This window comes from Magallana gigas, chromosome 6 (genome assembly GCF_963853765.1).
Source record: "Magallana gigas chromosome 6, xbMagGiga1.1, whole genome shotgun sequence".
In the NCBI taxonomy this organism is placed as follows: Eukaryota; Metazoa; Mollusca; class Bivalvia; order Ostreida; family Ostreidae; genus Magallana; species Magallana gigas.
Window position 1 is genome coordinate 14,275,617 of NC_088858.1, and position 26,366 is coordinate 14,301,982.

Below are 26,366 nucleotides of genomic sequence, written 5' to 3' on the forward strand. Positions count from 1 at the left end.
ACATGATATTGTGTCAAACCACACTACAGTACAGTATCCATGAATATCCAAGATCATTAACTATGATTTTCATATAATTTAATAAAAGTAGTCTCATAAAAGTGATGTACCTATGTTTATTTTTTCAAAAAGGAAATCTTCAATTTCTCTATACTATTGAATGGACATCGTTTAAACCCTAAGGTGTTTACAGATATCGAAGAAATAAGAAAATGTGCTGCATAATTATCTTGGGACACACCATAGAAGAATGTTCCAGCTGCAAAACTGAAACTACGAGACATACACTTGAATTCTGATTTTTTACTGGCAACAGACAAACAAACTCCCGAAATTGGGTCTTTTTGCAGACAGGAGATCAAACTTAAAATTAATGAAGGTCTGTCCCGAGATTTGGGGAAGCCAGTCCAAAAATAAGCTCAAATCTTAGCAAAAGAAAAAAAATGAATATATTCGCTTGCAACACATGAGGAACAACACTTCTTTTGTCACATGTAACTTTTTTATTAGAACAATTACAAAATTCAAAAAGTTGGGCTTAAAGTTTCATAGTTTCATTTCTTAAAGATGTACAATGTTCTCTTGGATTAGCCAGTTAACATATCCAACAGCATTTACATTGTGGTTCATTTAGACATATTTACCATGCACAAGCATTCAATTTCACATACAAAGAAGAAGAGAAGGTGGAGTCCTAGGTAATCTGTAAATTTGTAGGTAAGAATTTATTTTTTTGGAACTAAAGGTAACCCCCACCACGGATTAGGATTTTGATGATTTTGGGAATTTATTTTTTTTTTTTATTGCTTGTCAAGATTTCAATTTGCTTCCGACGCCACTGTCTCTTAATCATTATTACTCAAATGTATGTCCGATATTTTGTTAATTCACGATTTGACAAAATAAAAAACACGTACACAAACCTGATTTCATAAAAAAAACATTAACGTTAAAGAGACAGTACGGCGCATCCTATCAAAAAACCGACTTGAAATATCTTTCCGATTGGGTTCGGTATTTTTGTACTACCCATGAATGTATTAACTTTCAGAAAATTACAAAGATCTCCATGAAATAAATCTAATTATTTCATTAAAACTAATAATTACTTATAACCTATCACATATTTACATCGCAACGTGTTACGGCGTTGAGCCTTCTATGCTACAGAGACATAAATCTTATTTATGTCTCTGTATACTATTACGCATGCGTATTTACTGTAAACAAAACACATGAATGGCTCGCGAAGATTATTCTGAACATGTTTGTTGATAAAAATATGTCTGTTCTACTTCTCCCAGGTCATAATTGTTCAAGGTTTTTCAAAATAACAACAATTATTATTTTGTAAGCATGTATTTTTCGTGTTTATCATAGGAGTTGCTACAACCTAAATTCATTTTTGTAAATGAGGCCCCTTGAGTGGTTATTTGACATATTTATGTGTGTTCATTTTAAAATGAACCGAAATTGGTAAACCATTTATAAATTATCGAGTAAGTGAGAATCTGTTCCGTTTAGAGAGTCCCTTTAACCACGTATACCATGATGACCGTAGTCGGACGAAGATCTTGTAGTTTTGAGCACGTGTCAATTACTGTCAATCAAAGTCCACGTGATACAAATAAACGATATAAGATTATTCCGGTTTGTACAAACCATAAATTTCCGGAAGCTCATAATTACGTTAATAATAATTAATAATTAAGTATGTGAAAGGGATTTTTATGTATTTCAACTACTACAATCAACTTTATTTCTTATTTCCTAACGATACAATAGGTAAATCTGAAGTTATTACACATATTTTGTCAGCAGTACTGTCTCTTTAAATGACACCAGTATGTGCACGACGTCACAGTTTTTCAGTGACATAATAATGACATGGAGAAACCTGCACGGGATTAATTCATAAAATACTACTTTAAAAACATAATCAGAATTTCCTTTAATTACAATACCATACATTCTCTTAAAATTCTTTATCTCTCTCAGTCACAAAGCAAAATGAACATTTATGGTGGTATTGGACACCTTCATATTGTGACGTACTTCCGATAAAAAAAAATAAGTTTAAGTATAATTTTATAAATTTTCTTTCCGAAAATTGTTACCCAACAGCGTAGCGCAATGGGTTGACTACGTATCTGTGAGTTATGAGATCGAATTGTGCTGGAGCTTTAAAATAGATGTATTCTGATTTTAATGTAGTTTCAACAGGTGTCCAATACCACCTTAAACTAATAACAAATCTGCTTTAAATTTGACGATTAAGCCAGTAACATTTGAATCGCCACAATCCACATATAAATACATGCATATAAATTGAATGAAGGAGTCATACGATCAGCACCATTTGTTCTGTTTTCTAAAAAATAAATACAAAAATGAAACAAAATACTTTTTATTTCAGAAATGTCTACAAGTATAAAAAAAGTTTCGGAAAATCTTGGCAACACGGTCCTTCTTGAGCATTTTAAAGAATCAACTAATTTACAAGAATAACAATACTAAGCTGTAAAGATAAAATAACAGTATCGAACTGACAATATCTATGATGATTTGACTTTTGGCATCATAACCTGATATTAATTTCTTTGAAGCCAGATTTGACGCTTATCAAGCAAAGATCCAATATTATAGGGTGGAAAACACTATTAAGCTATTCGATTTTCAGAGTAGTTTGACCTTGACCTAATGACCTCAAAATCAGTAGAGACAATTAACTTTCAGTCAACGCTCCCTAAAAATAATTGCGAAATGACGGTAAAAATAAAGCCTTCTACAGGTCGTTGTCCAGAGTAGTAACTGTTGTTTACTTTTGATTTTGTTATTTACAAAGGTCAACTATTCAACTACTGAATTTATAAGGAAGATGAATTGTAAGATGATAATATAAGATATTTTACAATATGTCCTCTAAGGAGGCTAGGTAATCAACAAATTTACCATCAGTTCTGCCTTAAACTTTAAAATACGATTGTTTGGATAAAGGATTTAGTAAATTGAAATCAGTATAAAGATAAAAAATATATAAATATCTTAATTAGCTTTAAGAATTGAACATTTTCCAATATCTCTATATAATTTAAAGCTCTTCGTCTAAAGGAAGTAAATATAGCGTAAAAAATGGCCCCGCCCATCAAGCCCTCTTAGATATAAAACTCTCATCTATATTTTGTTTAATCCTACAATAAGAATAACTATGTACTTGCATTTCCCTTAAAACACACAAAAGCCTGCAGGAAAGTGTTTGATATCTATATAAAAGCAGATGCACAATCTCTCATCATAAGTGGATTGAAACAGTCAGTTGATATTTAAAAAAAAACACAAAAAAAAAACACAAAAAAAAAACATGATCGGTTTACCAGTAGTGCTTTGAGTACCCGCGTCTGTCGAGACTGTCGAACTTTGAGCCACTCTCGTACTCGTAGTCGTGCTCGGTGGTTTATTTGTTGAGTCTGAAAAAACCCCCAGTTATCATGCTTGAGATAAAATCAGTTTAAGCAATTGATTAATAAAAGTGATCTAAAACACATGTAAATGTAACTAAAGGTACATGCATTCAATTAATCAATCGGGATGTCTAAATGTAAAAGAAGACCCATCCCCAACCGCTATGTTACACTGAAATGTAAAAAAAACTTCATCTTCCACTTCCACTCTGGAGTCATTTACCAATGTAACTTTAATTTTTTTAAGGTGAAGGTCAACTTTTAATGATTCTAGAGTGTCGTTTAGTGCTAGAATTATTATGACGTTATAATTGATTTGATATTTCTTTCCCCCGTACTTTTTGACAATAATTAATAGATTACCGGTATATATATAGATAGAATTATAGAGAAAATGAAACATTTCCTTGACATTCCATTGGAAATCCTATAAAAAGTAATCTGGATACCTATATTCATTTTTATTATCATTTTAAAGAAGAGGCCAGTAACATTTTATTTCCCGTTTTTAGAGAGACTCTGAGCATTATTGGTATATTTCATATGTCTAAAACAGAAAAATATTCCTTGATTTGTACCTTATTTCCTTCATTGAAAATGACAGATTGAATATTTATCACTTTTCACTGTGTATATCTTCCGTCCGCCATGTTGCCGTTAAAATGTTGACGTCCGCCGTGTAAAGAAATTATGAAGCATTCACGTGACTCGATTCATTCAATGACGTCGAGACATTCGAGTCCGAGGCAAAACAATAGGGCGTTGCGGGGCTTAAATGTTTGATAAACACAAGGAAAAATCATGTTAAAAACTGTCTTTTTCTATGAAATGTGAAGGAAATAAGTAACAAATCTCGAACTTTTGTTCATTTTTGACTAATGAAATATATCTAGAATGCATACAGTCTCTATAAAACTGCATTAAGCAAGTTTTTGAGCTCCTCTTTAAAATGTCAAACTGAATATAGGTATTGGAATTACTTTTTCCATGATTTGATTTAGAATGTCAAAAAACTTTCTTCATAATTGCTTTAAAGAAGTAAAATACGGGAAATTGATACTTCAAATAAATTATGTCGTCATAATGGTTCTAGCACTAAAAAGACTGTTTAGAATCATTCACTAACCGTTATCAGCAATCGTTTGTGTTGTTTATCTTAAGGTCAAAATCATTATGCATTTTCTAAATCTTAAATTCATGTCAAAACCTTTAAAAGTTTTACCAACAATGTAGACTGTATATGTAGTGGTTTGGTAAACCATTTATAAATTATCGAGTAAGTGAGAATCTGTTCCGTTTAGAGAGTCCCTTTAACCTCGTATACCATGATGACCGTAATCGGACGAAGATCTTGTAGTTTTCAGCACGTGTCAATTACTGTCAATCAAAGTCCACGTGATACAAATAAACGATATAAGATTATTCCGGTTTGTACGACCCATAAATTTCCGGAAGCTCATAATTACGTTATAATAAATAAGTATGTGAAAGGGATTTTTATGTATTTCAACTACTACAATCAACTTTATTTCTTATTTCCTAACGATACAATAGGTAAATCTGAAGTTATTTACACATATGTTGTCAGCTGTACTGTCTCTTTAAATGACACCAGTATGTGCACGACGTCACAGTTTTTCAGTGACATGATAATGACATGGTAATGACTAGAAACCTGCACGGGATTAATTCATAAAATACTACTTTAAAAACATAATCAGAATTTCCTTTAATTACATTACCATACATTCTCTTAAAATTCTTTATCTCTCTCAGTCACAAAGCAAAATGAACATTTATGGTGGTATTGGACACCTTCATATTGTGACGTACTTCCGATAAAAAAAAATAAGTTAAAGTATAATTTTATAAATTTTCTTTCCGAAAATTGTTACCCAACAGCGTAGCGCAATGGGTTGACTACGTATCTGTGAGTTATGAGATCGAATTGTGCTGGAGCTTTAAAATAGATGTATTCTGATTTTAATGTAGTTTCAACAGGTGTCCAATACCACCTTAAACTAATAACAAATCTGCTTTAAATTTGACGATTTAGCCAGTAACATTTGAATCGCCACAATCCACATATAAATACATGCATATAAATTGAATGAAGGAGTCATACGATCAGCACCATTTGTTCTGTTTTCTAAAAAATAAATACAAAAATGAAACAAAATACTTTTTATTTCAGAAATGTCTACAAGTATAAAAAAAGTTTCGGAAAATCTTGGCAACACGGTCCTTCTTGAGCATTTTAAAGAATCAACTAATTTACAAGAATAACAATACTAAGCAGTAAAGATAAAATAACAATATCGAACGGACAATATCTATGATGATTTGACTTTTGGCATCATAACCTGATATTAATTTCTTTGAAGCCAGATTTGACGCTTATCAAGCAAAGATCCAATATTATAGGGTGGAAAACACTATTAAGCTATTCGATTTTCAGAGTAGTTTGACCTTGACCTAATGACCTCAAAATCAGTAGAGACAATTAACTTTCAGTCAACGCTCCCTAAAAATAATTGCGAAATGACGGTAAAAATAAAGCCTTCTACAGGTCGTTGTCCAGAGTAGTAACTGTTGTTTACTTTTGATTTTGTTATTTACAAAGGTCAACTATTCAACTACTGAATTTATAAGGAAGATGAATTGTAAGATGATAATATAAGATATTTTACAATATGTCCTCTAAGGAGGCTAGGTAATCAACAAATTTACCATCAGTTCTGCCTTAAACTTTAAAATACGATTGTTTGGATAAAGGATTTAGTAAATTGAAATCAGTATAAAGATAAAAAATATATAAATATCTTAATTAGCTTTAAGAATTGAACATTTTCCAATATCTCTATATAATTTAAAGCTCTTCGTCTAAAGGAAGTAAATATAGCGTAAAAAATGGCCCCGCCCATCAAGCCCTCTTAGATATAAAACTCTCATCTATATTTTGTTTAATCCTACAATAAGAATAACTATGTACTTGCATTTCCCTTAAAACACACAAAAGCCTGCAGGAAAGTGTTTGATATCTATATAAAAGCAGATGCACAATCTCTCATCATAAGTGGATTGAAACAGTCAGTTGATATTTAAAAAAAAACAAAACAAAAAAACAAAAAACAAAAAAAACATGATCGGTTTACCAGTAGTGCTTTGAGTACCCGCGTCTGTCGAGACTGTCGAACTTTGAGCCACTCTCGTACTCGTAGTCGTGCTCGGTGGTTTACTTGTTGAGTCTGAAAAAAACCCCAGTTATCATGCTTGAGATAAAATCAGTTTAAGCAATTGATTAATAAAAGTGATCTAAAACACATGTAAATGTAACTAAAGGTACATGCATTCAATTAATCAATCGGGATGTCTAAATGTAAAAGAAGACCCATCCCCAACCGCTATGTTACACTGAAATGTAAAAAAACTTCATCTTCCACTTCCACTCTGGAGTCATTTACCAATGTAACTTTAATTTTTTTAAGGTGAAGGTCAACTTTTAATGATTCTAGAGTGTCGTTTAGTGCTAGAATTATTATGACGTTATAATTGATTTGATATTTCTTTCCCCCGTACTTTTTGACAATAATTAATAGATTACCGGTGTATATATAGATAGAATTATAGAGAAAATGAAACATTTCCTTGACATTCCATTGGAAATCCTATAAAAAGTAATCTGGATACCTATATTCATTTTTATTATCATTTTAAAGAAGAGGCCAGTAACATTTTATTTCCCGTTTTTAGAGAGACTCTGAGCATTATTGGTATATTTCATATGTCTAAAACAGAAAAATATTCCTTGATTTGTACCTTATTTCCTTCATTGAAAATGACAGATTGAATATTTATCACTTTTCACTGTGTATATCTTCCGTCCGCCATGTTGCCGTTTAAATGTTGACGTCCGCCGTGTAAAGAAATTATGAAGCAATCACGTGACTCGATTCATTCAATGACGTCGAGACATTCGAGTCCGAGGCAAAACAATAGGGCATTGCGGGGCTTAAATGTTTGATAAACACAAGGAAAAATCATGTTATAAACTGTCTTTTTCTATGAAATGTGAAGGAAATAAGTAACAAATCTCGAACTTTTGTTCATTTTTGACTAATGAAATATATCTAGAATGCATACAGTCTCTATAAAACTGCATTAAGCAAGTTTTTGAGCTCCTCTTTAAAATGTCAAACTGAATATAGGTATTGGAATTACTTTTTCCATGATTTGATTTAGAATGTCAAAAAACTTTCTTCATAATTGCTTTAAAGAAGTAAAATACGGGAAATTGATACTTCAAATAAATTATGTCGTCATAATGGTTCTAGCACTAAAAAGACTGTTTAGAATCATTCACTAACCGTTATCAGCAATCGTTTGTGTTGTTTATCTTAAGGTCAAAATCATTATGCATTTTCTAAATCTTAAATTCATGTCAAAACCTTTAAAAGTTTTACCAACAATGTAGACTGTATATGTAGTGGTTTGGTAAACCATTTATAAATTATCGAGTAAGTGAGAATCTGTTCCGTTTAGAGAGTCCCTTTAACCTCGTATACCATGATGACCGTAATCGGACGAAGATCTTGTAGTTTTCAGCACGTGTCAATTACTGTCAATCAAAGTCCACGTGATACAAATAAACGATATAAGATTATTCCGGTTTGTACGACCCATAAATTTCCGGAAGCTCATAATTACGTTATAATAAATAAGTATGTGAAAGGGATTTTTATGTATTTCAACTACTACAATCAACTTTATTTCTTATTTCCTAACGATACAATAGGTAAATCTGAAGTTATTTACACATATGTTGTCAGCTGTACTGTCTCTTTAAATGACACCAGTATGTGCACGACGTCACAGTTTTTCAGTGACATGATAATGACATGGTAATGACTAGAAACCTGCACGGGATTAATTCATAAAATACTACTTTAAAAACATAATCAGAATTTCCTTTAATTACATTACCATACATTCTCTTAAAATTCTTTATCTCTCTCAGTCACAAAGCAAAATGAACATTTATGGTGGTATTGGACACCTTCATATTGTGACGTACTTCCGATAAAAAAAAATAAGTTTAAGTATAATTTTATAAATTTTCTTTCCGAAAATTGTTACCCAACAGCGTAGCGCAATGGGTTGACTACGTATCTGTGAGTTATGAGATCGAATTGTGCTGGAGCTTTAAAATAGATGTATTCTGATTTTAATGTAGTTTCAACAGGTGTCCAATACCACCTTAAACTAATAACAAATCTGCTTTAAATTTGACGATTTAGCCAGTAACATTTGAATCGCCACAATCCACATATAAATACATGCATATAAATTGAATGAAGGAGTCATACGATCAGCACCATTTGTTCTGTTTTCTAAAAAATAAATACAAAAATGAAACAAAATACTTTTTATTTCAGAAATGTCTACAAGTATAAAAAAAGTTTCGGAAAATCTTGGCAACACGGTCCTTCTTGAGCATTTTAAAGAATCAACTAATTTACAAGAATAACAATACTAAGCAGTAAAGATAAAATAACAATATCGAACGGACAATATCTATGATGATTTGACTTTTGGCATCATAACCTGATATTAATTTCTTTGAAGCCAGATTTGACGCTTATCAAGCAAAGATCCAATATTATAGGGTGGAAAACACTATTAAGCTATTCGATTTTCAGAGTAGTTTGACCTTGACCTAATGACCTCAAAATCAGTAGAGACAATTAACTTTCAGTCAACGCTCCCTAAAAATAATTGCGAAATGACGGTAAAAATAAAGCCTTCTACAGGTCGTTGTCCAGAGTAGTAACTGTTGTTTACTTTTGATTTTGTTATTTACAAAGGTCAACTATTCAACTACTGAATTTATAAGGAAGATGAATTGTAAGATGATAATATAAAATATTTTACAATATGTCCTCTAAGGAGGCTAGGTAATCAACAAATTTACCATCAGTTCTGCCTTAAACTTTAAAATACGATTGTTTGGATAAAGGATTTAGTAAATTGAAATCAGTATAAAGATAAAAAATATATAAATATCTTAATTAGCTTTAAGAATTGAACATTTTCCAATATCTTTATATAATTTAAAGCTCTTCGTCTAAAGGAAGTAAATATAGCGTAAAAAATGGCCCCGCCCATCAAGCCCTCTTAGATATAAAACTCTCATCTATATTTTGTTTAATTCTACAATAAGAATAACTATGTACTTGCATTTCCCTTAAAACACACAAAAGCCTGCAGGAAAGTGTTTGATATCTATATAAAAGCAGATGCACAATCTCTCATCATAAGTGGATTGAAACAGTCAGTTGATATTTAAAAAAAAACACAAAAAAAAACAAAAAAAAAAAAACATGATCGGTTTACCAGTAGTGCTTTGAGTACCCGCGTCTGTCGAGACTGTCGAACTTTGAGCCACTCTCGTACTCGTAGTCGTGCTCGGTGGTTTACTTGTTGAGTCTGAAAAAAACCCCAGTTATCATGCTTGAGATAAAATCAGTTTAAGCAATTGATTAATAAAAGTGATCTAAAACACATGTAAATGTAACTAAAGGTACATGCATTCAATTAATCAATCGGGATGTCTAAATGTAAAAGAAGACCCATCCCCAACCGCTATGTTACACTGAAATGTAAAAAAACTTCATCTTCCACTTCCACTCTGGAGTCATTTACCAATGTAACTTTAATTTTTTTAAGGTGAAGGTCAACTTTTAATGATTCTAGAGTGTCGTTTAGTGCTAGAATTATTATGACGTTATAATTGATTTGATATTTCTTTCCCCCGTACTTTTTGACAATAATTAATAGATTACCGGTATATATATAGATAGAATTATAGAGAAAATGAAACATTTCCTTGACATTCCATTGGAAATCCTATAAAAAGTAATCTGGATACCTATATTCATTTTTATTATCATTTTAAAGAAGAGGCCAGTAACATTTTATTTCCCGTTTTTAGAGAGACTCTGAGCATTATTGGTATATTTCATATGTCTAAAACAGAAAAATATTCCTTGATTTGTACCTTATTTCCTTCATTGAAAATGACAGATTGAATATTTATCACTTTTCACTGTGTATATCTTCCGTCCGCCATGTTGCCGTTTAAATGTTGACGTCCGCCGTGTAAAGAAATTATGAAGCAATCACGTGACTCGATTCATTCAATGACGTCGAGACATTCGAGTCCGAGGCAAAACAATAGGGCATTGCGGGGCTTAAATGTTTGATATACACAAGGAAAAATCATGTTATAAACTGTCTTTTTCTATGAAATGTGAAGGAAATAAGTAACAAATCTCGAACTTTTGTTCATTTTTGACTAATGAAATATATCTAGAATGCATACAGTCTCTATAAAACTGCATTAAGCAAGTTTTTGAGCTCCTCTTTAAAATGTCAAACTGAATATAGGTATTGGAATTACTTTTTCCATGATTTGATTTAGAATGTCAAAAAACTTTCTTCATAATTGCTTTAAAGAAGTAAAATACGGGAAATTGATACTTCAAATAAATTATGTCGTCATAATGGTTCTAGCACTAAAAAGACTGTTTAGAATCATTCACTAACCGTTATCAGCAATCGTTTGTGTTGTTTATCTTAAGGTCAAAATCATTATGCATTTTCTAAATCTTAAATTCATGTCAAAACCTTTAAAAGTTTTACCAACAATGTAGACTGTATATGTAGTGGTTTGGTAAACCATTTATAAATTATCGAGTAAGTGAGAATCTGTTCCGTTTAGAGAGTCCCTTTAACCTCGTATACCATGATGACCGTAATCGGACGAAGATCTTGTAGTTTTCAGCACGTGTCAATTACTGTCAATCAAAGTCCACGTGATACAAATAAACGATATAAGATTATTCCGGTTTGTACGACCCATAAATTTCCGGAAGCTCATAATTACGTTATAATAAATAAGTATGTGAAAGGGATTTTTATGTATTTCAACTACTACAATCAACTTTATTTCTTATTTCCTAACGATACAATAGGTAAATCTGAAGTTATTTACACATATGTTGTCAGCTGTACTGTCTCTTTTAATGACACCAGTATGTGCACGACGTCACAGTTTTTCAGTGACATGATAATGACATGGTAATGACTAGAAACCTGCACGGGATTAATTCATAAAATACTACTTTAAAAACATAATCAGAATTTCCTTTAATTACATTACCATACATTCTCTTAAAATTCTTTATCTCTCTCAGTCACAAAGCAAAATGAACATTTATGGTGGTATTGGACACCTTCATATTGTGACGTACTTCCGATAAAAAAAAATAAGTTTAAGTATAATTTTATAAATTTTCTTTCCGAAAATTGTTACCCAACAGCGTAGCGCAATGGGTTGACTACGTATCTGTGAGTTATGAGATCGAATTGTGCTGGAGCTTTAAAATAGATGTATTCTGATTTTAATGTAGTTTCAACAGGTGTCCAATACCACCTTAAACTAATAACAAATCTGCTTTAAATTTGACGATTTAGCCAGTAACATTTGAATCGCCACAATCCACATATAAATACATGCATATAAATTGAATGAAGGAGTCATACGATCAGCACCATTTGTTCTGTTTTCTAAAAAATAAATACAAAAATGAAACAAAATACTTTTTATTTCAGAAATGTCTACAAGTATAAAAAAAGTTTCGGAAAATCTTGGCAACACGGTCCTTCTTGAGCATTTTAAAGAATCAACTAATTTACAAGAATAACAATACTAAGCAGTAAAGATAAAATAACAATATCGAACGGACAATATCTATGATGATTTGACTTTTGGCATCATAACCTGATATTAATTTCTTTGAAGCCAGATTTGACGCTTATCAAGCAAAGATCCAATATTATAGGGTGGAAAACACTATTAAGCTATTCGATTTTCAGAGTAGTTTGACCTTGACCTAATGACCTCAAAATCAGTAGAGACAATTAACTTTCAGTCAACGCTCCCTAAAAATAATTGCGAAATGACGGTAAAAATAAAGCCTTCTACAGGTCGTTGTCCAGAGTAGTAACTGTTGTTTACTTTTGATTTTGTTTTTTACAAAGGTCAACTATTCAACTACTGAATTTATAAGGAAGATGAATTGTAAGATGATAATATAAAATATTTTACAATATGTCCTCTAAGGAGGCTAGGTAATCAACAAATTTACCATCAGTTCTGCCTTAAACTTTAAAATACGATTGTTTGGATAAAGGATTTAGTAAATTGAAATCAGTATAAAGATAAAAAATATATAAATATCTTAATTAGCTTTAAGAATTGAACATTTTCCAATATCTTTATATAATTTAAAGCTCTTCGTCTAAAGGAAGTAAATATAGCGTAAAAAATGGCCCCGCCCATCAAGCCCTCTTAGATATAAAACTCTCATCTATATTTTGTTTAATTCTACAATAAGAATAACTATGTACTTGCATTTCCCTTAAAACACACAAAAGCCTGCAGGAAAGTGTTTGATATCTATATAAAAGCAGATGCACAATCTCTCATCATAAGTGGATTGAAACAGTCAGTTGATATTTAAAAAAAAACACAAAAAAAAGAACAAAAAAAAAAAACATGATCGGTTTACCAGTAGTGCTTTGAGTACCCGCGTCTGTCGAGACTGTCGAACTTTGAGCCACTCTCGTACTCGTAGTCGTGCTCGGTGGTTTACTTGTTGAGTCTGAAAAAAACCCCAGTTATCATGCTTGAGATAAAATCAGTTTAAGCAATTGATTAATAAAAGTGATCTAAAACACATGTAAATGTAACTAAAGGTACATGCATTCAATTAATCAATCGGGATGTCTAAATGTAAAAGAAGACCCATCCCCAACCGCTATGTTACACTGAAATGTAAAAAAACTTCATCTTCCACTTCCACTCTGGAGTCATTTACCAATGTAACTTTAATTTTTTTAAGGTGAAGGTCAACTTTTAATGATTCTAGAGTGTCGTTTAGTGCTAGAATTATTATGACGTTATAATTGATTTGATATTTCTTTCCCTCGTACTTTTTGACAATAATTAATAGATTACCGGTATATATATAGATAGAATTATAGAGAAAATGAAACATTTCCTTGACATTCCATTGGAAATCCTATAAAAAGTAATCTGGATACCTATATTCATTTTTATTATCATTTTAAAGAAGAGGCCAGTAACATTTTATTTCCCGTTTTTAGAGAGACTCTGAGCATTATTGGTATATTTCATATGTCTAAAACAGAAAAATATTCCTTGATTTGTACCTTATTTCCTTCATTGAAAATGACAGATTGAATATTTATCACTTTTCACTGTGTATATCTTCCGTCCGCCATGTTGCCGTTTAAATGTTGACGTCCGCCGTGTAAAGAAATTATGAAGCAATCACGTGACTCGATTCATTCAATGACGTCGAGACATTCGAGTCCGAGGCAAAACAATAGGGCGTTGCGGGGCTTAAATGTTTGATAAACACAAGGAAAAATCATGTTAAAAACTGTCTTTTTCTATGAAATGTGAAGGAAATAAGTAACAAATCTCGAACTTTTGTTCATTTTTGACTAATGAAATATATCTAGAATGCATACAGTCTCTATAAAACTGCATTAAGCAAGTTTTTGAGCTCCTCTTTAAAATGTCAAACTGAATATAGGTATTGGAATTACTTTTTCCATGATTTGATTTAGAATGTCAAAAAACTTTCTACATAATTGCTTTAAAGAAGTAAAATACGGGAAATTGATACTTCAAATAAATTATGTCGTCATAATGGTTCTAGCACCAAAAAGACTGTTTAGAATCATTCACTAACCGTTATCAGCAATCGTTTGTGTTGTTTATCTTAAGGTCAAAATCATTATGCATTTTCTAAATCTTAAATTCATGTCAAAACCTTTAAAAGTTTTACCAACAATGCAGACTGTATATGTAGTGGTTTGGGGCCGTCGATCAGAAAACTCCACGGTGCAAGAATACTCCCCGGCATCGTGTTCAAGAATGTTCCGGATGGATAATTCCCCAAAATTCTCGTTTGTATCGACGCTAACTCTTGGGTCCGAGGGCGTCATTTGTGGACTACCTTTCTCCACTTCCGCTAACAGCGTTGCAGAGTTTTCCCATGTGAACTAGATTTGTTACGAAATAAAACAAACATTTCTTTGTGTTCTCTATCTTTGACATAACACAACCGTGTAATATATATGCATTCATGAAAGACGAAGAGATATTTATAATTTTGGAAACACAGAATTCGTGCGCAGACAGACACACACTTCTGTAAAAAATGTTCACAATATAGTTAAATATTAATAATGTAGGGTAAACTTTAAAAAATTTATTACAACAAGTGCACGTGCTCAGGCACCGTATGAAAATATGAAGCAGAATACATTCTAAGATGAATACAATTGTTATTATCTAACGGATCGTGTCTTTATATATTGCATAAACATGTGAAAAAAGAGAAAGGAAATTTACCTTCGAGAAAGACTCAGGTACGTTGCAAGAAAGCCTGAGAGTTGTTCCGACTTGAAATACTTAAAATAAAATATATATATATATATATATATATATATATATATATATATATATATATATATATATATATATATATATATATATATATATATATACACATGTACATATATACATTCTAAATATTTTTTGCATGTAAAATAGACAACGTTATACAAATGTTTTGACGTCACTATGTTTCGACGTCATAATCACGTCTTTAACACTTTATATATAGTTAAATCCAAAAAATATCACAGTGTCCGGTTTTATATAAATAAAATTTTAAAAATGAAAGACAACACAGAGTAAAACGTTAGCTCTTTCATTCAATCTTCAGCCGTTTTTAAAATAACAATTATAACGTTTCTTGGTGACGTCATCAATACAATGACGTCATAGTTAAAGTTTGATTAATTCTTCATTTAATCAAGATTAAATATTTTTCTTTCTTTTTTACTATCATACAACTTGGCATAGAAAAAGTAATCAATGTTTAGAATCTAACAAGGACTATATTTTTGGCGTAATATTGGCGTAGGAAAATATCACATGTTTCGCAATTCAGAATTGCGGCAGATTAATGAGTCTGTTTTAGCGTTTTAAAAACAGTAACATTAATGTTGGATTTTTTTTACGTTTTTAATGTAAACTAATAATATGATACTTAAGTTTCAGAATATGTTTTTAAAATACGATTTGCCTATCAAATTACATTTTTATAAGCTTTTTAAAACGCCCATTCTATACGTTGTTTTTTGCGAAAAAATCACTTAAATCAGTTTTTCTCTTTTATTTAATGGTCAATATATTAGCTTTTCTGTCAATTTATATCTTCTTAATACATAAAAATCAGAAATATTTTATTATTGGAAGCATAAAAAAATAATCGAAATTTCTTTAAAATTTAAGAAAATTAGAGGAAATGCGGGCTAAGCAATATCAATTTTAGTTTAAATATTTATTCCAATTTAGTAGTATAAGCTGATAGACATTCTGATACTCTATCATTTCATTGAAGAATAGAATCTTCAAATTTTAAACAAATGTCTACAGAACTACAAACAGCTACATTTATTTTTATCATCCTTTATGTTTAGGAAAAAGGTAGTGACCTTGACCTGACCTTTATGCGAAAACAAAAAAGTCAAATTTGATTAAACTGATAGAATCATTTGGTAATATGATCCGTTTGACTGTGTCAAAATTTCATGAATTTCTTATTATAAGAAGTATGTTTGATAATGAGAAGACTCCTTCATTAAATGAAAAATATACACAATGCACAAAAAAGTTAAATTATAGCAGTCTGTTGAGGCAAGGTTTTAAAGTTTGAATAAATGTTTTTCTTTTTTTTTTTCTCAAGGCAGCTCGACTGACTTCAGGGGAAAACGATTCTGCATAAATTTGGACATGTCATGTCAATCCAAAAATTTAATATATACCTTTATATGTGATGGTTGCAACAAATTTTATATCGGCGAAACATGTATATATTTACATCCTAGGTGAAACATGCCTATGATGTTAATATATACATGTATATCATATTGATCTCTATAAAATACCTACATGTATGATAAGGTCCCATATTATACCATTCAGGAATGTTCACAAATATGAACCTTTATCTGAAATTTGTTTTATCAAACTTGCAAAAATTTGATGAATAACTCAGCTACTCAGCTGATAAAATTGCAATATTTTTTTTTTCGAAAAAATTAGGTGAACCTTACATTAGTTTGATAAATCATGAGTTCCCCTGAAATACTAGATCTTGTCATCAATAAGCCACACCTTTTGGTATATCTGAAATATCTGCTTATGAAATAAAATAACCTATAGTCTTCAAAATACTTTAACAATATATACTTTACAGTATAATTATGCATTCACTAAGACTTTTTTCTTCTATTCTTATCTAAATTAAATGCAATTCATGAGCACGAAATTCACGAACTTAGACGGACTGAAAAAGTCTGAAAGAAAATGGCAGACAGAAAATTCTGTGATGAGACTTCAACTAGTTGTAGTTACTATGGTAATCTTCTTTTATGGATATATTGGCTGTTTCTCCTGTGTAAGTTGTTGGTCGACAATATCGATAATTCACTTTAACTCCCTAATTTGTTGATATTTGATTAAATGATTCAGAGACAAGGGTTTTATGAAAACTATGAATATACATGTAATAATTATTTATTGCCAAAAAAACCTCTGAATTTTATGAGCTATTCCCTCTGTGAAACATTTATTTGGCTGCAAGGCTAGTGACCTTCGTACCCGCATTAGAGGCCATAAAAGCACTTTAGTGTTTAAATAATACTCAATAATACCCAATGGTAGGAATACAAAATGTTTAAAAAGTAATTTTTGCTATTTTATTTTTATGAATATGAAGTTTCAGATATCTGTATATGAAAAAGATGGGGCAAATTGTTTGGTATATCGGCAAGAAACATTTGGGAAAATGTATGTGATCAACAACTAAAATGCATGTATGATGTGAAAGTTGCTGAATTAGATTATAAATTATAAAACTGTTACAGTACACTCAATAATGATTTAAGTGTCTGTAAGTGGAAAATGTGTCTGCCGAATGTGAATGTGAACATCTGTTATTTAATTAGTTAAACACATATGCCAAGATGTGGGAAATTTTTCAATGATGAAATATCATGAAACATAATTGGTTTAAGGATCCTTACATAAAAAGGATATCAGAACAAGATTCAGAAGTATTACGTGTACTGATAATATGTTTTTTGATTTGAGTAATTATATGTGAACTTACGTTTGTTCAACATACATTTTTCATTCCTTCTGAAGGGTGCCGTCCCTCAATTAGAAGACAAGGAGAATCTCAATAGACTCTGGAGAAGACGATGTAGAAGTTCCTATTCTTTGTATAAAACCGTTGTTTGGAACTGTGTTTAACTTTGTATTGCTGTTGAAAATTACCCCCATGGTCATCTTTGGAAATTGGATTATGAAACAACCCACATTATATCGTATACTGTTTCTTCAAACAAATAAAAATAAGTTTATTTGTCCAATACATTGAAATAGACCAAGCCCTTTGTCATAATTCCGGTGTTGTATAGCAGTTTTTCCCCCATAGTAGCTTTTCCCCCGGAAAACCTACTATATAGTAGCCTTTCCCCTCGGGGGGAAAAGCCACTATATAGTAGCTTTTCCCCCATAGTAGGGTTTCTCCCTCACGTTTTTGGTTCAGATTTTATACAAAATATTTACTGGTACTGTACCAGTTATCGGCTAAGACCAGTTATCGGCTAAACTGAGAGTTCGGGTTTATAGCACGCGACAATCCAAGATTTTTAATTCAGTCGTCTTTTTCGATTAAAGAAAAGTAAGTTTGCTTGAAAACTTTCTTGAATATGTTTTATACATGAGCTTAAACGATCCTTGTTTACCGCTGATTTTACATCTTTGCACTTTCAGCAGTGGGGGAAGTGACGTAATAAGTTAAAAATAGAATATTACCTCCTTGTGATACGTTATTATATCCCTTCTTTGATTTGACATATAAAATCAATACATTTAACATGTATAAACAAAAGGAATTCACGAATTTCCGAGAAATTCGTAGCGCAATTGAACGCCTGATTGCACAATTATGTATTGAATAGTATACGATTTGGTGTATTACCGTATGATAATAAACGAATTATTTTATGAGTTTTGTTTATAATGTATCATGACCCCGAATACTTTAGTCTGACCTAGCAAAGGGGCATAATTCAAACTACATTTAGCAGAGTATAAAATCAACATGAACACGAATTTTTACTATGTTATTATCACGAAGCCGATAACTGGTACAGTAAATCGTAAAATCTCGGCAAATTCGGGGCGTGCTTAAAAGCACAAAACAAGATGTTTTGGGTTCTAAAAAATGATATAAACTAACAGATTGATAAATAAGGAGTTCACTTTTTAAAGTATGTCAAGTTTTATCCAAAAATATCAAGAAATAAGGAATTACGAAAAGAAAACGTTAAATTTCAGTCGATAACTGGTACAGTGCCAGTATGGAAACCCAGAATGGATTAAAATCAATGTTTCTACACTCCCAGGTTGCATATATCTGCATTCATCTGTACAGGTTAAGTTTCGTTTTGCCGATTTATCACTTTTTATAGACAATGCTGAAAATTGAACATGTGTGTAATAGAATTATACATAGAACTTAATTTAGGTAATTAATTGAAAAAAGTACTTGGTTTTACAAGATATACACTTATATGCATAATTCTGTGTTCTGAATTTGTAAGTGAAAAATGTTTTGAGAATTTTTTAATACACAATGTAAATCTATCAGTCCGTCTGTCTGTTTGTGCACATTTTATCCAGGCTAAACATCGATCTGTTGTAGAGAAATTTTGTTTCCGATTTTCAGAGCCCGATGTTTAAAATTCTATTATATTCTTTAGGGCCCTATATCTCATAAACTAGAGATGACCACATCACCATATTTTCACAGTGGCAGTGGTTTACCACTTGTAGATGACTTTGAAAATTTCAGCCCTCAGGATAGGGGCCCTCGATGTTTCAAGGCCCGATGTTTAAAACCCTATTATAATGATTGAATAGTAAGCGTTCTGTAAGTGGGGGCCATAATCTCAAATTCTAGAGATGACCACTAACCATATCTTTACAGTGGTAGTGGTAAACCACTAGTAGATGACCCTGAAAATTTTAGCCCCCATGGTAGGGGCCCTTGATCTTTCCGAACCCGATGTTTGAAATCCAATTATAATGAATAGTGTATTTTCTAGGGCCCCTTATCTCAAACACTAAAGATGACCACATCACCATATTTTTACAATCATTTGAAAGTAAAAACATCATTTAAAAATACACACTCACTCACATATTTCTTTATCAAAATGGTTGAAAATTCCGGTTAATTCTGCTTTTCTTTTTAAATTTACGAACAAAAATTTTAAAAAAGGTGCGCGGGTAAATTCATTATTCTTCAAAACATTTAATCAATTCATAAGATGACTAATGATATAATAAATAACTAGATAAATAAATCAATAAGAAGATGGGGGAATTAGATGGCGCAAATGCCCATTCGGTTTAGTAGTGAAATACAATTTTGAATTTATTTTTTCCCAATTAAGGTGGAAGGCTACATCGTCACAACATGTCTGACTTCCGTTCGAAACGCCATTGTGTTCCGGATTGATAACATTATGTCGTGGTACAAAATAGCTATACACCGTTTAATTGAACTCTTCTAACTAAGGAGATAAGATAGGAAATCGCCAAAACGCTTAGAAAATATGTCAATTTTCTTCCTGTTTTAAAGCTTTTAACTAACATTGATTATCAGCTGTTTTGTACGGAAAACGTGGAATCTAAATAATATACAGTTTCACTGCTCTGCTGCTATATTGGCAATACATTTTTGTCATGTCATCTGCAACAGACGATCATACATATGTGACGGATTATCGATATAGGTAAGCAGATGTCAAATTTTCATTTAAACTATATATGTATGATGAATATAAAACGAAAGTACCGTAGTATGATCTCTTGAATTGATTCTAACTTTCCAAATTAAAAAAAAAACATTTGCAGTAAAAGACTTTCATTGAAACTGACATTAAACTAATGTATTTTGATTAACATAAATACAGCTAGGTAGCAATAGCAGTGGAAGCCCGGATTTGCAAGCCAAATGAGGGAAAGACAGAAGTCTGAAAAGGAGCATTTCCACACATGCATGTGTATCACTATGGACATCTAATGTATGTATTAATATGCGTATGGTTGTTGTTTATAATTGCTACTGTATATAAAAAAGTAAAAGGCAATTTATAATATAATTAACTACTAATATTTTGTTTTAAAGAGTTAAATATATATAATGCATTCATCAAAAGTATAATTTTTCAGCTTCAAACATTATCAGAAGCACTACTAATCTTATATCTACATATTTAGCATAGACTTGTTCCTTTTTTTAATTTTTCTTCGTGATTTTTATTAATTAAAAAATTGATCCCAAGATGTTTGAGACCATGTAAAATAAAGAAAGACAACTCTTAAACAGGATCTTTCATACCAAGATTTTTGCAATAATTAAGTATTTCCTTTAATTTTTCAATTTCATTCAATTTCTTTTCTTCATCCCATTGACCGACGAATATTGTTTATATTTTCAGGCTTTTGTGGGATTTTGTCCAGCAGTTTGCCTTAAAAGAATTTTTTTATATTTTAGTTTCATATTTATGTGGATTCCAATAAAAATCATACAAACTTTATTCATGATTTTTTTGTTTTTCATTTCTAAACTTAATAACATTTCACTTTCATAAGAATTTTAAAACAGAAATGTTTAAAATTTTAATAAATAAGGGGTTATCTGGAACCAGACTGATATTTTAAAAATTCTCTAGAAAATAGTGTATTGTATTTTGAGGTCTATTATTGTTGAATAATGTGCCTAGTATTGGTAACAAATGCATGCAACAAAAATCTCCTACACTTATTTGGTGTAGAGATCCACCTTAAATCGATTAATATATATTATAATACAAGTTTGCAAAAGCACAATTTCTAACTATATTCAGTTTTAAATATATTTTAAAACAAAAAGATAAGAAAAAAATATTGCCAGAAATGTTTGTGGTATCGAACCCATAACATAAAAACCCTAGATATATAAGGTTAGCTTATGTCAGGTACTCTAACCACTGAGCCATTTCAGACACAACAAAGTGGGCTGTTTAAATATTATGTGTGACTTTGACCACGAATTTACGGACTTCTATTATTTTTTCAAAGCGGTAAGTTGTTGGGATACAAAATTATATTTTTAATGCATAGTGGGTCATCTCTCCACATTTTTGTTGATTGAAATCGGTTTGTTTTCCAATAGACCTTAATTACACTATGAGAAAAATATGGAGCACAGGCCCACTCTATAAAAGAAAATGCCTTGAGGTAATAAAGAATTGCAATATTTGCAGGCTGTGATAAGTATACGCCTGTTTGAGTCAACATATTCCAAGTATTGAAAATGTTTATAGGTTAAAAAGCAATTATATGAAAAACGTATATTGTTTTAAAAAAATGTTTGAAAAAATATCAGCTCGATTAATTGATATTTTGATTTTTCAGTAGCTTGTCCGACCGTGTATGGGCATTTTACACGCCTTATCCATCCATCTTCTTTTTTTTCATAAAAGTAGCAACCGAAAAACAAAAATAAATACCCAACAAAAGCGCACTTGATATACGACTTTTTTTTACTTGCCAATTGATTAGAAGAACAAGCTTATATTTAAAAGAATAAGTTAGCTCATCGCAAAAAATGTGTTAGTTTTTATTTCTAATTACCCTTGTTTCATTGTTCGAAGAAATAATATGGTTCACAAGTAAATCTTTATTGCAAAAATATGAAATAAATAAATTAAGTACTAGTATACGATTTTTAGGTAAGTGAATTGTATATCTTGTTTTATATGGCATCGTTTTCAAAATTGTATATTTATAAATCACGTTGCAAAATAAAAAAGCGGAAAAATTAGCACGTAGTGAATTATGATATATACATAAGGTTAGTTCGGGCTCCATTTCACATTTTCCAAAGTAACCAGCAAAGATATCGACTTTGTTCTGTTTTTTAAGCCATTTCATTTTTTGAAAAAATATTTACATCATAAAACCTTGCGTTTCGTTAAAAATGTGCTTAAAAACGTGAATATGAATATGCGGGACTTTAAAACAAAATTGTAAATACTAACTTTACACATGCCTTTAATACTATATCAATTATAACACCCCTTACCCATGAATTAGAACCCCATCAATCGAAGTAAAACATTTCAGTTTCTCATCATATCATTGCACCCTAGCTGTCTCTCGTTTGATATTTATAAGTAGAAATATATGATTATATAAATTATAAGATCGTCAATTCTAACGGTATTAATTTAAAATTAATAGCCTTTGGACGAAGGGAGTAACACATTTCCACTTCTTATTCCCTTCCTCTACAAAATTAAGTCAAGATTAGTCAGTTAGTTTCGTAGGAGAAGCTTATACATAGATGATAATACATGGGAAAATTAAAGATCCAAACCGGTGTATTTTCACTCAAATGTATTCTGACGTGTTCTGTGAATGTGAAAAATGTCAATGTCATAGCGTCGAAGTCTAAACTGTAGATAAGCATCGATTAGATGAAAATGATTCGAGGTATTCCGAAGTCCATGTAAAAGGTGTTTCAAAAAGGTGATGACACAGGAGTGGTATGAAGGCGCGTGCCTTTGTTTATATCAGGGGTGAAAAAAACCATGTATTTTATTCTGTGTATTAATAAATGCCATAATTATCCTTTACTATAAGAAATTAATATCATATCAGTTATTGTAAATTATTGCCAAGAATGGTCCGCCATAAACATGACCGGAATGTAAAAAAGGGGGAAAATCTACTATGTAGTAGGTTTTCCGTGGGGGTAATCTGGCTATAAAAAGGGAGAAACCCCACTATATAGTCAGCTTTCCGTGGGGGAAAAACTGCTATATAGCCATTTTTCCGGGGGGAAGAACTGCTATATAGCCATTTTTCCGGGGGGAAAGTTGGCTAGGGGGAAAAGGCACTATATAACACCGGTATTTCAAAATTCACCATCACTTAGCCACTTATCTGTTGAGCGTTTGGAAAGTGGCATGTATTCAAAGTAATGGACGTTGAATCGTTTTACACAATTGAGTAGCTAGTTTAAAAGTGGAGGGAACAAATAGCTGGTTCTTACACATTTTAAGTGCAACAGAATAATAAAACGTTTCCAATTTTATTTTTTGACCTCTAATCTATTGAACGCAAAAAAGCTTTGAACAAGCAGAATACATATGCAATTTTTGCAAAATTAAGTATTGAATCATAGACACTGATGTATAATGTTTTTTTATAGAGTCTACAATCAGTGATTTTGAAATATGCGAGAAATTTAATCTGTTTTACAAAATCAAAAACAAAACCTTTATTTCTTATGAAATGTAATTATTTTTTCATCATCTTATTGTCTTGCCCAGATGTGGCCTGGTTTGCGACGAAGCAGCAAAGTCGGCCGATTTTAATATGGGTACGTGTAAATAGTTTACAATGACGTGATTTTTAAAGCCGCAAAGATAAGAGACTGATCGAGTTTCTTTTTTATGTTTACCCAAGGCGTTACATCGTTTACATAAGCGGCCAACCTAGTCGTTTCCGAGAAAAGAAATCTTTGAGTAAAAATGTAATAGAGATGAAAACAAAAAATCATGGCCTCTGTTTCCAATTTAACTCTCATGTACATTATGTACAGTGCTTCAATTACTTTCCTATTTATTTTCTTTAAAACTTGAGTACTTTCTATAGGAAGGTTTATTAGATTAAAACATAATTATTAATAATTGTCGCATGGTTCCACTCTAATGACCACCAATTTCTATTTGATTTCCTGTGGTATATCATTGATGGCTGCACATGTCTTTTTGAATGAAAAGTGTCTATTGATTAGTCATTTGACCAATCACCTGGGTCAGCCATACGATAAACTTTGTCATAGGATGGATTTTTTGAACTTGTGTTATTTATCACACTTCTATTTCTTGTATGTCCGTAAAACAAACCGCTTCCTCTGCCATTTCGTCAACCGCTTAAAGATTTGACCAGAGTGAATGCATATGTATATCTTACTGTTGACCCAATTGGTTCTTACCAATCAAACCTTGATAAGTTTATCTTTCAATCTAGAAACAAAGAACATGCGACAAATTTGTTGTTACACGGCTTGACGAGGACGCGTTTTGCGCGCCCGAGGCAACCGTGTAACAACCCTTACATAACAGATATTTTCCAAAAGTCGATTAAATGAGTTACAATTTTGGTTTGTTTGAAGTCCATAACAGATGTTATTCGTTTGTACTGTTCCTTGTTCAATATCCATAAGAAATTAAACTTTAAAGATTATATAATCGAAAGAGAATTTAAAGCTAATACTGTGAAATCATTAGAATTCGTGGTGGCTCAATTCTCATGGTATTTGTGGGTTACCCTCCTCCACGAATTTACATCCCTGACGAAACCAAATTTTGAAAGAGTTTGTTATCTTATTGAAACTAAAAACCGACGCATCCTTCAAATTACATTCCCACGAATAAGCAAAAACTCAATCAACGAAAATTTGCCTCCATTAATTTAAATGATTCCACAGTATCTTAAACATAAAACAAGAAAAAAACTTTTAAAAGCAAGTTGTTTTAAACATTGTTATAATATATGGAATAAACTTTACGTATTAATATTTAACAGAACAACGGACTTGCAGTTAATATAAAAATTCTAAACATATGAAACTAATACTAACCTTAATTGAAATAAATGCTTTAATATTGTTTGCAAAGAATTTTGTTGTTTTCAATTTTCTAATGTTTGAATAAGCGACAATGAAATAGACAGGATTTCAATAAATTGCTGAAACAGACTACCAACAGTTCTTAATGATCCTGTTAAAACGACTACCAAAAAAAAATTTAAAAGGAATTCCACATACCTTCTGTCTGTGCATGTACATGTATAACAAGCCCGAACACAATCGCAAGCTTTCGTAATGTTCTGAAACACATCGTGGAAATAAATCAACTACGTGGGGCTTCAATTACGGAGAATGAGTGTGCATCCGCGGAAGGAAGTCATAACAAGACAGATCCCTGCAACAGGAGCCACAGTATCCCTATCTGTGGTGTACGACCAACATTAATTTTTTTCCTGTGCGTCAAAATTATATTCCAACGAGCAGAGAATAAATAGAGCACAAAGCAACCATGGTAACTATATTTTACTTGTGCGGAAAAAAATTAACAAAGAGCTTTGTATCGATATTTTTGGTAATAGGTTTCACGTGGTGTCCATTTGTGTTTTCGATAAGGATAGGCTTGCTTAACATGCATAAACGTTTCGTTCTTTATTGTGGTGATCAGTTAAAAAACTATTTTGTGCTTTGAGTGGATTATCTTTATGACGTTGACTATATAGTTATGAACATAAAAAAAAAATTCACATTTTAAAAAGTTATTTCTTTTTGCTAACATTTTACGCAACATCTATATTTATCATACAACTTATAGAAAGGCTTATAAATGTTGTTTAACCATTAATGGGTCATATCATTCCTTCTGATATTGAAATTGTCAAAGTCCTAGCTTGTAACAGTTAAACTCAAAATATCCATGTAACTAACCCGCTTCAACTTCACCAAATATTTGCTAACATTTACCATGTTTTGTTTTTTTTTACATAGGGTTATTCCAACTCTATTACCAACTGCCAAT

General features: G+C 31.3%; 1 protein-coding gene and 1 long non-coding RNA gene across 3 annotated transcripts; one reads left to right on the plus strand and one right to left on the minus strand.

The window, feature by feature from the left end:
- Window positions 1–493: 493 nt before the first annotated feature.
- On the minus strand, window positions 494–25,864 carry LOC105324993 (uncharacterized). 2 transcript variants are annotated; one of them, XR_010714773.1, is made up of 11 exons: window positions 25,589–25,864; window positions 14,971–15,029; window positions 14,402–14,618; window positions 13,094–13,186; window positions 11,163–12,089; window positions 9,855–9,947; window positions 7,925–8,851; window positions 6,617–6,709; window positions 4,684–5,610; window positions 3,375–3,467; window positions 494–2,371 (listed from the first exon to the last, which is right to left on the minus strand). XR_010714773.1 is itself a non-coding variant. In XM_066087906.1 (7 exons), exons 3-6 carry the CDS (start codon window positions 14,477–14,479, stop codon window positions 8,822–8,824), a joined length of 294 nt encoding a protein of 97 aa, XP_065943978.1. In that variant the 5' UTR covers window positions 14,480–14,618; window positions 14,971–15,029; window positions 25,589–25,852; the 3' UTR covers window positions 6,617–6,709; window positions 7,925–8,821. The 2 variants fall into 2 exon arrangements, 1 of the variants encoding a protein (XP_065943978.1); XM_066087906.1 differs by lacking the exons at window positions 494–2,371; window positions 3,375–3,467; window positions 4,684–5,610; window positions 11,163–12,089 and having other exon boundaries at window positions 25,589–25,852.
- On the plus strand, window positions 20,156–21,305 carry LOC136276477 (uncharacterized). The gene is made up of 3 exons (XR_010714932.1): window positions 20,156–20,498; window positions 20,679–20,789; window positions 21,207–21,305. It is a non-coding gene; the product is annotated as an uncharacterized lncRNA (long non-coding RNA).
- Window positions 25,865–26,366: the final 502 nt, after the last annotated feature.